This window comes from Sminthopsis crassicaudata, chromosome 3, assembly GCF_048593235.1.
Source record: "Sminthopsis crassicaudata isolate SCR6 chromosome 3, ASM4859323v1, whole genome shotgun sequence".
Lineage (NCBI taxonomy): Eukaryota > Metazoa > Chordata > Mammalia > Dasyuromorphia > Dasyuridae > Sminthopsis > Sminthopsis crassicaudata.
Window position 1 is genome coordinate 27,851,613 of NC_133619.1, and position 13,740 is coordinate 27,865,352.

General features: G+C 43.8%; 1 protein-coding gene across 2 annotated transcripts in view; it reads left to right on the forward strand.

Annotated features, from left to right (window-relative positions):
* The window catches only part of PRKCI (protein kinase C iota), a 57,936-nt gene extending 46,709 nt beyond the window's left edge, over positions 1-11,227 (forward strand). For both annotated transcript variants that reach the window (XM_074298176.1, XM_074298177.1), the window contains 7 exons: positions 825-960; positions 2,883-2,970; positions 3,797-3,922; positions 5,370-5,449; positions 6,669-6,758; positions 7,815-7,930; positions 8,656-11,227. In XM_074298176.1, the coding sequence (XP_074154277.1) occupies positions 825-960; positions 2,883-2,970; positions 3,797-3,922; positions 5,370-5,449; positions 6,669-6,758; positions 7,815-7,930; positions 8,656-8,743 (724 nt within the window). In that variant the 3' untranslated portion in view covers positions 8,744-11,227. The remainder of the gene's footprint in view (positions 1-824; positions 961-2,882; positions 2,971-3,796; positions 3,923-5,369; positions 5,450-6,668; positions 6,759-7,814; positions 7,931-8,655) is intronic.
* Positions 11,228-13,740: the final 2,513 nt, after the last annotated feature.

A 13,740-nucleotide genomic window follows, 5' to 3' on the forward strand; every position in this document is an offset into this window, starting at 1 on the left:
TATCCCCCTGCCCACAATAATAACCACTAGTCACTGGGCATGTTTCATATGAACTAATTATGCCACTGCTAAAATAGCAACTAAATAATGTTTTTCCTGTGCTCTTTTTTGTGCCTTCTACATAAAAATTTTGACAGCCCAGATAGTGTCTCATAATATATAAAGCAGTACATACGGACCACCATGACTGTTGGTTATTAAAAACATGTTGGATTTTTAAAATCCAAAAATCACCTTCTTGTTGGTCACCTTGCTCTTGGCTGCCTTTCTCAACATAGGTGGGCAGGTCCTCAGACACGAGACAGGCCTTGTGTAAGAATCTGCCCCCTCCCCTCTCCCCCCCTCCAGTTTTGGAGGATCCGGGGTCAGCACCTACAAGATAGGCTGAGGCGTCTCAGGAGGGCTTTTGTGATCATATATTACCTAATGGTAGAACTGCTCTTTTCATTTTTGTTCTGAGAGTCCAGTGTGAGGTAGGTGGTTGTTGGAAGGGTTGGTAATTTTAAGTCGTTCATTAGCCTATTTGAGGTATGAAAAGATTCTGTGAAATACAGGACTTTAATGAAAGAGCAGTATTTTATAATGCGTGTTTTCCAGCTGGTTTATGTGTGGGGTCTGGCGTCTGGTGTCAGAATACTGTTTGAGCATGCCTTGGGTATTTTTGACTCCTAACCAAAGAAAAAAACTTTTAATGTGACTTGAGTGTTATTTACATTTGTAAAGCAAATACATATATTTGTCCCTACCAATTAGGCACCAGGTAATTGCAGGTTTAGTGTACATTTCTTTTGAAGCAAACCAGTGACCTTTTTATCTCATTCTAGATTTTATTCTGCAGAAATAAGTCTAGCACTAAATTACCTTCATGAACGAGGGATAATCTATCGAGACCTGAAGTTGGACAATGTGTTGCTGGATTCTGAAGGACACATTAAGCTCACTGATTACGGCATGTGTAAGGTGAGGGAGAGAGGCTTCTCCTGGGGAGGGAGGCTGCCAGCCCTTCCCTGAAGCTGCTGGCCGCTCGGGGAGAGGCCGAGAAGGCCGGGGAATGGTTGTTTTCCACCGGCACGTTCTCCCTGGCGTTCCACAACATGGCGAGTCAGCTCTTTATCTTCTCTTTTTCAATGGTACCTCCTCTGGGAGCCCTGGGCAAGAGCTCGCAGAGGGCACTGAGCATCATGGGCAGCCTTGCTGTTTCCTAGCAGTGACGGGGGGTTGCCAAGGTTCCATTTGGATGCAGATTCCAGATGAGGAAAGGGCGAGGCCTCTGCTTGTAACGAATCCACTTGGAGGGTTTCTTCTCTGAGATGTCTGGTCCCCCTTGTTCCTGGGCTCTGTGCAGTGATCTTTGCCCGGTCCGAAGGGGTGAGAAGCACATGGATCATCTTGTTGGCTGAGCTCAGTGTCAGCCCCAGAGGCTCCTGGGCAAAGTACTGACAGGAAGCCGCACTGTTGTGTGGGCCCATACGGCTATTTCTTTGCATAGGCAAAGGTACTTTTAAGTGTATTTCCCATGGCTTTGGAGAGAAATTTTTTTTTCCTTACAGTGGTTCTCTCACAGCCTTTTGGATCCCTTTGTGTTTGTTTTTTTTTGTTTGTTTGTTTTATGGTGTGTGTGTGTGTGTGTGTGTGTGTGTGTGTGTGTGTGTACCTAGAATTGGATAGGAGGAAGCACAGACAAGCGAGACTGTTTTTTAAAAAGTATGTAATAAATATTATCTTTCAAAAACTAACAGCATGAAATGATTCATAATTTCATGTGGAATCCTTTTTTTGTGTTGGCTGGAGGTGGGGAAATGTCCTTTTTTTGGGATTTAGGTTTGGAATTTTTAAAATGTTAAATATGACATTTCTCAGGAAGTTTTACATGTCATTTCTTTAAGAAGAGAAATTATAAGAGCAAAGACTTAAAACTACTTATGTTTAGAAGAGGATTTTTGTTCATTTATATTTATATGGTGTTCTGGAGAAATTCAGTGTCTTCAGATGATTTGGATGAAGAAGAAATTTTTTGCTTACTCCTTATAAAAAGGGAGTCTCTTTAGATTCCAAAACCTGACCTACATGGCATTTGAGGCCCGTGCCCCCTAGCATGCTGGGGAGGCTCTCCCAGCCAGCCAGCTTAAGCCTTCAGGAAAATTAAAAGTTCCCTCCTACTCCAATCAAAAATCTCCTTCCTTGAAGATTTGAGGCCAGTGATAAGAGAGAAACAACTTAATGCCTTTGGCTAAATGAATTTATTTTTCTTGTAACAGGTTTTTTGGAAATCAGAAACACTTTGTGAAGCACTTTCACAGTTTTCTTCCAGAAATATTCCCTGTTACTTTCTGCAGGCTTCCACTAGCTGGTTTAGCATTGTGGAAACCTTGCTGGTGGATGGAGGGCCTCTTTTATGAATTCATCTCACCTGGTTTTGAGTTGACATTGGAAACTTTTCATGAGCGGTTTTAATTTACTAATTTTGGACCCAAAATAGTCGTGCCTCTTTGGGTAGTTTGTACTCACGTTGTGTAGACTTTCTGTTGAGTGATGAAGACTTCATGACAAACTTCATATGATATCGTGAGAGAATTGTTTGTCGTTCCTCAAAGATGATTATAAGAGGATGACAGAATCTGAGCTTATTGAAAGAGCTTGAGCTTAGCCTTGAAGGAGGCAGCAGAAATGAAGAAGACAAAGGCATAGGGGAAGTGGGGGGCAACAAGGGGGGGGGGGTTGGTACCTGATAGAGTGTGTGCAGAAGAACAAACCATTCTAGTCAGGAGGGATTGATTTAAATTAATCCTCGTCTGACCAATGGTGGATTGAGATATGGGGCCTGTGGTTTGAGAGCAAAATTTAGAGTTCTGCAATACCTCTTTTCTCTCTTTTTTTAAAAGGAAGGATTAAGGCCAGGAGACACAACCAGTACTTTCTGTGGTACTCCAAATTATATTGCTCCCGAAATCTTACGAGGAGAAGATTATGGTAAATAAAACAGTTTTTTGTTGTTTTGGCCTAGGCTGTGGTTGCATTAACTCCATTTTTATAAAAAGAGATTATCTGCTGTTTTAGGCATTTACCTTAGAGTTTTCCAGTGTTTTCATATTGACTTTATTAGCAAAAAAAAAAAGCAAGAGTTAACCTCCCTAGGCCCTAACTAGATGACAAATGAGAAGGGGGAGGGAGCTCTTTAATCTGCCTTTAGCTAAAGACTTGGATGGGGGTGACTGGAAGAGTGAAGGTATATTTGTATTTAGGCTGCCCCTAGTCATTGGTGGAAAGTTTCACCAGGTATACCTAGGAAGGAAGGTCATACTGTCCATCTCTTGGTAGCTTGTAGCTTTGTCTATGAGGCATCTTGATTCCTTACTGCCCATTAGATGCCAAGGAGAAAATTGAATAGAGGTGAAGGGCCATTGTTGGCTCTTTAGGAACATTGCAGCATCAGTCAAAGAATTCAGGCTTGGGAAAGCTCCCCCAGTCAGGAAAATTGTTCTATAAAGGTTTATTTTATCCTAAAATATAGTTTCATTGTCCTAGGATCTGAGTTTATTGCTAGGAATTCAATTTCTGGAAATTTAAAGGTTCATTTCTACAAGTTACTCTCTTGAACAGACTTTCAGGAATGCATCATTTTATTTAATTTAACAAGACCTGTAAATGCTGTGATTTTTCTGTGATGAAGGTTGGAATGTATTTAGAAGAGTATATAGTAACATAATACTTGCATGTACTAGATAATAAAGACTTTAAGAACTGGTGCTTAATTTTTTTTTTTTTTTTTTCATTAATTCAAATCTTTTTTTTGAAGGTTTCAGTGTGGACTGGTGGGCGCTCGGTGTGCTGATGTTTGAGATGATGGCGGGAAGGTCTCCCTTTGATATTGTTGGGAGCTCTGATAACCCTGATCAGAACACAGAGGATTATCTCTTTCAAGGTGATTAACAGTCATCAAACATGGAGTCTTTACTGGGTGCCAGAGGCTGTTGCAAATGCTGAGGATCCACAGAAAGGCCAAAAGAGAGTTTTATTTGCTTTTCTCCAAAGTAGTCTTTGCTGAATCCTAGATAAGAAGCAGGGAGTTTTCTCTGACACTGTCATCCCTGACAGGCAGAAAAGTGGGCCGTGGGGACTTTAGCCTAGCTCAGTTTGGAAGGTGCCCCCATACCTCTGGAGCATTCTGTCCTGCTCGTCCTCAGTATGGAAATGAGCCGTTTGGTTCTGTGTACCCAAATATCTGCAGCCTAGCTGGGACAGTGCCGTGGGACAGAGAATTCAGTAACCAGAGTGACCTTTTCCAAGGACCCCCAAAAAGACAGAGGGAAGAGCATAGCTTACCCAGATATAAAAGGGAGTACAAGGGGAGAGGCGGATTCTACAGTGGAACAGGATCAAGGCCTGCAGCCCACAAAAAGGTCAAAATGAAGCATTTGGAGTAGTTGAACATTTATTAAGCACCTACTGTGTGCTAGACTCTTGTGCTAAGAGCTGGGGACAAGAAAAAAGACAAAAGGGCTTGCTTTTAAGGACCTCACAGTCTGCTGGGACAGAGAGTGTGCAAACAAAGAGACACAAAGTAAGCTCTGTGTAGGATTGGTAGAAGATAATTAACAGAGCAAAAGTACTGGACTTAAGAGGGCTTGGGAAAGATTCCCCTGGAAGGTGAGAGTTTTGCTAGGATGTAAAGGAAGCTGGGGACAAAGGTGAGTGTTAGTCCAGACCTGAGGGGCAGCTCGAGAAGATACCCAGAGCTGAGACCCGGAGGGTCTCATTGGGGTAGAATAACACAGGTCAGAGACAGCTGTGCAGGAGGGGCTGTTTTGGAAGCCATGGCCCCCAGGGGTCCACTGGGTAAGGGGATGACGGGATCCAACTTGGCTTTTGGGAAAAGCTGAATGGAGCAGAGACTTGAGTGGGAAAAGGTTGCAGGGAAGTCTGCAGGGCTTGGGTGTGGTAGGGGGGAAAGAGGAGGAGGGGAGGCATCTAGGTTGGGAGCCCAGAGGATAGCTGGGCAGTGCTGGCCTCTACCGCTGTACTGCCCTCACCAACTTCATGCTATTAAAAATTACTGAGCCTCTTTCTAGCGAGTTCTTGTTTATGTTTATATTTATTATAAATATCTACCATATTAGAAATAAAAATTGTGAATTTATAGACACTCCAAAAGAGTTTGAGAGCCCCAGGATTTTCCAAACCGCTCTTTGAGAACCACTATGGTACTAGGGAGGGTGTGGGGAAAGAGATGGAGTTCATTTTTGGACATATTGAGTTTGAGTTCCCTGAACATCCGGGAAAAGAGGCAAGATTGGAGATCAGTAGAGAAATGGTGATTTAAAGAGTTGAACAGCTTTTTAAAATTGACGTGTGATCTCTTTCCTTTCTAGTTATTTTGGAGAAGCAGATTCGGATACCCCGCTCCCTGTCGGTCAAAGCCGCCAGTGTCCTGAAGAGTTTTCTTAATAAAGTAAGAATCGCATTTGTGGGCGTCGTAGGTGCAGCTGCACTTCTGGGGGGCGAGTTCCCAAGCAGGGGGTCTAGAGTTTGAGTCCCAGAGCTGCCCGGGAGTCCTCCTTAGTTTTCAGTTCATTCTCAAGTCAGATGCTTAATGAACCCTTTTCTTTTCATTGATTGCCTTAATTCCCCCCAGTGGGTAAGGTGAGATGAGGTTGATTTATACATAAATGTCATCTACAAAGCAGCCCCTTCCCTTCTCTCACCTCCTTTTCTAGGCCTGGTTTGAAGTCACTGTGGAGCACTAAATAGGGCATCAGTTCCACAGAAGGTCGCTCCCCAGGGCCTGCTTTGTGCTGGCTGTCTGGGAGATACTGGAAGAAATAGAGAAGAAAGATTAATCTTTCTGCCAGGAGCAGGTCACCTGCCTAAGAAAGCAAGACTTGCCCAAAGGGCTAACCGTGTTCAGTGCGAGGGCAAGGCAGGCAGGGAGGCGAGAGCCAAATTGGGAGGTTGGGATAGTAAGTGCAGGGGAACTCAGTGACCAGGCAGGAGAAAAAAGTGCTGCCCTGACCATTACAAAACAGGGATGGGGGCTGGGGGTCCCTTTCTCCGGCCATTGCCAATCTCCTAGGAGACGGGCCGGAGAAGGGGCTGCCGTGGAGCCCTCCCGCAAGGTAACACCACTCGACGGCGCCAGAGCCAAGTGGGATGCACACCTTCCAGAGGAGATAGCTCAACTTGAGACTTAATTGTTAGCACAGTGACAAGGGAAGGCGAGAGGTGCTAATATGCAGATTTAAGAACGCCTTTCACCAGAAAGAAAAATGAGTCCATGTCCTCATTCACAGTGACCAAGACGTCATGAGCCCCGGAGATCATCCACGAGGGCAAAACGGTGTTTTCTTGTGGCTCCTTTAAGTGACACATGAGCCCCCAGCAGGATTGGGTGTTGTCTGTAATTGCAAAGCCATGCTTAGGACTCATTTAGAACCCCACTGGGTTGGGTGTACCTTTTGGGGTAGCCTGTGAGGCTTTAGGCAACGGGGCTGATGGTTCCTCCTTAACTTGCGTGATGTATTGGGGTTGGAGGGGCGACCCGAGGCCACAGGAACATTTTGTTATAAGCAGCCTCTAGGAAGAACAGTGAAAGGTTCCTAATACCAGAGGCATAAACATGTGATTCCCCCTTTGACATACATTTAATACACTGACTGTTTTCCTACCTCCAGGACCCAAAGGAACGTTTAGGCTGCCATCCGCAGACGGGCTTTGCTGACATTCAGGGTCATCCGTTCTTCCGAAACGTTGACTGGGATATGGTATGAAGAGAATCTTTTTGTTGTTGTTTAAACAGGTTTTGTTTCCTCTGGGTTTTGTATCCCAGTACGTGGCCGCTGATAGTCTGACCCTTTAGATAGATGGGTTGATGACAGAGCATTTGATAAGCACATGGGCCAGGTGCCATGTAAGACAGTCCCTACTGTCGAGGAGTTTATGACTCATGGGGCAAGACCAAACTCAAAGGGGAGCCCGAAAATCGGGGAGGAGGAAAGAAGGGTGCCCCTTGTAGAGGCAGGAGTGGGGTGGCCCGGGCTGGTACCCTCAGTTCAGGAGATCCTGCTCCAAGGCTGGCCAAATTAGAGAGCAGAACTCAGGGTCACCCAGCTTGGGCCACACTGCTGGTGGGGAGGGGCCTGCTAGGTTTCTTTACAGACTTATTGTCTGCCTGGCATTAGAGGGCCCAGACTTGGGCCTGTGGAAATGCCCACACCCTAGTACTTGAATGCTTTCTAGAACTACCTCCTGGAACTGGAGGGAACAGAAGTGACCCCGGCTTCCTAAAGTTCTGATCAGAGGAGTGCAGACTCTGGTTGACCGATCGTGGGAGCAGTCAGGGTATGGGATGGAGGCTAACTCAGTTGGGGAAGGTTTTTCTTTGAGTTAGCCATGAGTTTTTAGGCCAGAACAACTTGCAGAGACCCTCTGAGCTCCGGGGGGGGGAGGGTCAGCATCAGCTTTGGCAGAGGCATCGCCCTAGGGATGGGGATGTGGGCGTGGGGTGTCGCTATGGGGGGGGGGTGTGAGAGTGTGTGTACCCACAGAGACATAGTGATTGATGTACACACATGCAGCACAGTCTGTATGTCTAGTTATGGGTGTAGACGTGTCTGCAGTAGCGTGCAGGCCAGGGCTCAGAGCGGCTCTGTGTGCGTGTGGGGGGGCCTGGTGTGGGCTCTGGATGGGCCACATCGTCCCGGTCAGGGAGCCTTCTGTTTTAGGGTCAGACCGGGGGTCTGAAATTGAGGCTGAGAAGACAGGTGGGGGCTCAGAGCTGCGTCTTCTTATGCCGGCTTCCATTGAATGCGTCTTTCTAGATGGAGCAGAAGCAGGTGGTGCCTCCCTTCAAGCCGAACATCTCGGGGGAGTTTGGTCTGGACAACTTCGACTCTCAGTTCACTAATGAGCCTGTGCAGCTCACTCCCGATGATGAGTAAGTAGCAGGGCCGAACCTTCCGGTGCTTCTTTGCCTGGAGCTCGTGGGGATAAAGCAGTTGTCTGGGGGCATCCGCAGCAGCTGTCACAGACTCCTGGTCCCCTCCCTCTGGGCCAGCTGGCTTCACCCCCGTCCCCCTGGCCCAGACAGTCTCTGCCCCTTTGCTGTTTGGTGCCCTTTATCCTTTGATTCCAAGAAAAATCCCTTTGATCCTAAGCAGTCCAGCCCTGGCATCCCGTCCCTTAGAAGCTGCCCCGAGGCCTGGTTCTGTCAGTTCTCCAGGGGCTGGGGAGCTCGGTTGGAGCAGATGTTGCCCTCTCAGCACCCGGAGCCTCTGACAGACCCAAGCCCTCCTTTCTGGCCCCAGACTCCCTGAAGGAGTCTGTACTTTGCTATTGGTCAACCAGCTTTTCTCATACCAGCTCATTCTGTGCTTTTTTTCTTCCAAGCTCTCCCAAGTTAAGAACCCTGATCTAAATGATTTCTGTTCTTCTTTCTGTTTTGCCTGGTGCCCTATTTAGTTGATGCCTATAATTTGGTAAAGCCTTATTTTAGTAGCTTTTTCCAAATTTAGAAATTTAGAAATTCCAAATTTCTCATGTGTGTGTGTATATATATATATATTTTTTTTTTTTACCAGTTTGCTGTCTTAATTAGTTTATGACTACGGATACCACTTTTCTTAGTGTTACTAAATACGTAACGGGTTTCTCCACCAACAGTGACATCGTGAAGAAGATTGACCAGTCTGAATTTGAGGGCTTCGAGTATATCAATCCCCTCCTAATGTCTGCAGAAGAGTGTGTCTGATGGGTCTCGTTCCTTTTGCCTGTGTCGTCCCATAATGCATGGATAAACGAGTTACCAGTTTGGATGCAACCATATAGAATAAGCTGAGCATTTTAAATTTGTCATCTACTGTGACACACTCGGTATCATTTATCCCTGATTGTAATGACCGAATGATCACATTTAAGTTCAACTGCAAGAAAGAATCCAAAAGCACATTCCAGAGACCCGGACCAGGAGGGATGGAGCTGTAACGCGCCAGGCAGCTGCTGGCATCTGGGGGTGCCCGAGGAGTGGCTCCCACGTGGCTTGCTAAGAGGAAGCCACATCCCCTTTGTTATTTGAAAGAAACACTTGTTGCAGCTTTGAAAGAGGACCTGGTACATTGCATTAAGGCACACTGTGAAACAGCATCGTCCAAGCCTCTCCTAGTTACACGGTCATCAGCCGGCGGCGGTGCTGGCGACGTTTCATTTGGGAGGAGGAAGAGGGCTTCCAAATACATTTTCCCCTTCTTTATCTGTAGGAGTTCAGTTTTATGTTTCCGCCTTGTCCCGAACGGTCATTCCTGTAACTTTATGACAGTCCCTAAACCTGTGAGGGTAAGAAAGATGCTGCTTCCTTATAACTGGAGGATACCCTTTCCACTCAGGAGAACACCAGGCACACTCCAGTCAGCTGTCAGTCAGTCTTACCCTGTGGGGGTCCCAAGGGAAGAATGTACCCCACTGAGATTTGGGCCAGAATTGTATACGCCTGGGCAGCAGCTCGCCAGGATGCAGAGGAGCCAGGGTACAACCAATGGGAAAGGAGGTCATCGGGAGGTAGAAAGTAAAAAGTGTCTTTAGCAGAGCAGGGTGGTTGAAGATGGAGAAACTAAAAGATGATATTTACGTCCCCCCACCCCCCCAGGGAAGCATTCCACAGCTGCTTTTTTGTGATTCAGCAGCTGTTTGTTTCTTTGAGGCATTTGGGAAAGCAAAGAGAAGAAATGCCCCTGTTTCCCAACCTGAAAAGGCATTACATTTAGCCGGTTGAATTGGTGTACATTAAAAACAAGTCCTTTACAACCTGATAGAGAGAGGAGACGATAGCTTCCAACTGAGACAACTCAGAATTTTCTTGAATGTTATCATGGTAATACTTACTGATTTTCTCCATGGAATCTTCCATGAAATCCAAGAAAAAATGGTTATAATTAATGTGAGAGAAAACTGGCCATTATTCCAGTTCACTCTGGATTTTATAAACTCTTATTATGTAGATAACAGATATACTATAGAGTAAGAAGGCAGACTCTTTAAGCTATTTTTGAATAAATATGAATATGTTTGAGAAATTTATTGGTTGAATAAATTCCTAAGTATCATCCTTTCATTATTTTTTGAGAGAATAATTTGGAAGCTGGAATAACCCTATGCATAGAAATTGCCTCTACATTCCCAACCTTATTAAAAATTTAATTCTGGGAAGGCAGTCAGACGTAGTACTAAATTCAGAATGACTTAAGGAATTGGTCCTATACATTTTACAAATTTTTCTTCCCCTCCTTGCTTTAGAAGCTATTAGACATGTTTTCTGTTTTTTTTTTTTTTTTTTTTTTTTTTTTTTTTAATTTTTAAAATTTTAAAAATTTTTTCTTTTTTCGACTTATCATTGAAAGAGGGTTTTTTTTTTTTTTTTTTTTTTTTATTAGGTGATTATAAATCTAAAATTTGTTTTGGAGACCCAAAGGGTTTGCCCCAGGTCGTTGATTGAGAAATCTGTCATCCAATGGTATTGATGACCTTGAACTCAAAGTGGTGATGCTTCCTCTGTGGTGGGGTTGTCTTTGTCTTTATTCCGTGACCTGATTTCAGGAACACTGTGCGATACACAAGAGTTGGGGCCAGAAGTGCATTTACTGTTCTCATCAGCTAAATACTATTTAAAGGCAAATGAGTACTAGAGTCTTCATTCTGAAATGTCTGCACAAAACTGATCAGTTTTCTACCGGTCATGTTCCAGGTGATATGCATTTTTCTATGATGTGGCTTTAACCTCCAGGGTGGCCTTTGGTTTTAATATAATTTTTAAAAACAAATAAGATGTGTAAATTTTATACAGATTGCCATTGCAGATATGTTTTTACTTATTTTCCTTTTTCCAAACCTTTTTCAAGTGCCATGCCAGTTTTTTTTTTTGTTTTTTTTTTTTAACTTTCGGTGTAGAGGCTGTCTCAAAATTATTCAGCAGGGAAATCAGGTATCGGACAGTCAGAGTAGTTGGAATTTTGGGTTTCTAGGAAATTTATTTTTCATAAGCATGACATGTTTGTGGAGTGACCTCATTTTATTTGTGTGAAGACTGGACTCCAGGTACTCTGCTCGTTCAGTACTAAATGCAATTTACATGTTTTCTTTCATGTGAAATATTCAGATATATTGTAATCTGTATTTGTGCACTTTTTTTTTTTTTTTTTTTTTTTTTTTTACTTTAAATAAACTGTTTATAGTAGTCCTCATACCAGTGGGTTTGTTGTTGTTGTTTTAGCAGGGGTGGGGGACTAGATCATTTTACCACCACTAAAATCGTTTTGCATAAATAAGAGAATTGAAAAAAATCAGTTTTCAATCAAGGAACTGAAAGAAAAAAGTTTCAAGTGTGGAATTTTGTTGTATTTCCTTGTGTATAAGAAAAAGATTTTATTTGAACCGTTTGTAGCCAGGCAAATTTCCCAGTATTATTTGAACTCTTTTTAACATTCTTTTCTTTTCTTTTCTTTTTTTTTTTTAATTTTATTTTATTAAAGCTTTTTATTTACCTTTACAAAACCTTCTATTCCAAATTTTCTCCTCCTTCCCCCTCCCCCCCCAGATGGCAGGTAGTCCAATACATGTTAAATATGTTAAAATATATTAACATTCATTTTTTTTCTATGGCTATATGAAAAGGCCATTTATTTTGTTTGATAAATACTTGATTCAGGGTTGAAAATCTCAAAGGGGTGATAAGACTGGGCAAATGCAGTGACAGTGACCATCTCCCCCAGTTACCACTCTGGGAGTCCTGTCACTCCCAGAGGGATCCCTCTCGGCACACACCTGCCCTTGCAGAGTGTATAGAAAGAGCACCTCGCACTCAAACCATCCCTGTGTCCCCAAGGATTCCAAAGTGGCAGGCCCGAGTGCAGGGGGTTTCATCCACCACCATGGTGATCCAAAGGAAGCTCTGACAAAGGAGTTTAGAGAGAAAGGTGTTTCCCTGGAGTTCCAAGAACTGCAAGTCATTGCAGAAGACATGTTCCAGCTTGAAGCTGAGCTTGGGTGCCCGTGCCTTCGCCAAAAGTTCAGGGTAGGGCTAGACGGTGTCAAGCCAGGTAACGCTATTAAAGACACGTCGAGCCATGAACTTTCTGGCGTGGGTAATGGTACCTGGGAGCTCTGCCTCCAAGGTTTTCAGCTGCCAGTCTCTGGGTGCCAGGGTTTTCTGGAACAGGTCAGCAGAGAGTTTCAGATTTATTAAGAGGGGGAATAATTTTTGGTTAATTAGCCCATAGGTTTTTGTCTTCCTTGTGGGATTTCAGCTGAGTTTTTTTTTTTTTTTTTTTTTAAACTAGTTTTTATTTACCAGATATATGCATGGGTAATTTTACAGCATTAACAATTGCAAAACCTTTTGTTCCAATTTTTCCCCTCCCTCTCCCACCCCTTCCCACAGATGCAGGTTGACCCATCATGTTAAATATGTTAAAGTATAAGTTAAATACAATATGTGTATACATGACCAAACAGTTGTTTTGCTGTACAAAAAGAATCGGACTTTGAAATACAATTAGCCTGTGAAGGAAATCCAAAATGCAGGGGGACAAAAATAGAGGGATTGGGAATTCTATGTAGTGGTTCATAGTCGTCTCCCAGAGTTCTCTCGCTGGGTGTAGCTGGTTCAGTTCATTACTGCTCTATTGGAACTGATTTGGTTCATCTCATTGTTGGAAAGGGCCACATCTATCAGAATTGATCATCATATAGTATTGTTGTTGAGGCATATAATGATCTCCTGGTCCTGCTCGTTTCACTCAGCATCAGTTCATGTAAGCCAGGCCTTTCTGAAATCCTCCTGCTGGTCATTTCTTACAGAACAATAATATTCCATAACATTCATATACCATAATTTATTCAGCCATTCTCCAGCTGATGGGCATCCACTCAGTTTCCAGTTTGTGGCCACTACAAAGAGGGCTGTTACACACATTTTTGCACATACAGCTCCCTTTCCCTCCTTTAAGATCTCTTTGGGATACAAACCCAGTAGTAACACTGCTGGGTCAAAGGGTATGCACAGTTTGATAACTTTTTGAGTATAGTTCCAAGTTGTCCAGCTGAGTTTTGTGGAATCTGAAGACACCTGTACAAGCATCCTCTCTCTCACCAAGTTATATTTAAATGTCTGTCTGCACAAGCTGCTCGCCAAGTGCTGCAAAACTCGCAATAAAATCCCAGCTCCCGCCCTTGCAATCTGGACTGGACAGCAGGGTCAGGAGCAGACGCCCCGAGAAAGTTAAGACAGCTGTTCTGTATCCCAGACGAGATGCAGCAGCGGATGCCAAGCGTTCTAAAATATACATTCTGTGCAACGTTATACGTCTGTTCTCTGTGCCAAGAAATGGGAGTGGGACCTTGGGTGGATATGGGAGAAAAGCCGCCAAGTAACTTCCCTCCAACTAGGTCTTGGGCAGAATATCTTTACAAAGAAGGAGCAAGAGTGATATTTATTGACCGCATGATACAATGGTCGGGTTCTATGCAACTACTTGGCCAATTGAGTATTTTTCATGATGCTTTTTTTACCTGAGGAAACCAAAAGGACTGGTGGGGTTTTTTAAAGACTAATTTCAACTTTCAGTCTGCATAAATCTTGGTGTAAAGTATCTCGTGGTCATAGGATGGAGCCAGAAGTGTTTCCTAGTACAAATGCCTTCAGTTAAGAGGCTTTAGGATGTTAGCAGAAGTTGTCTTCAGAGCTTGGGCCGAACCAAT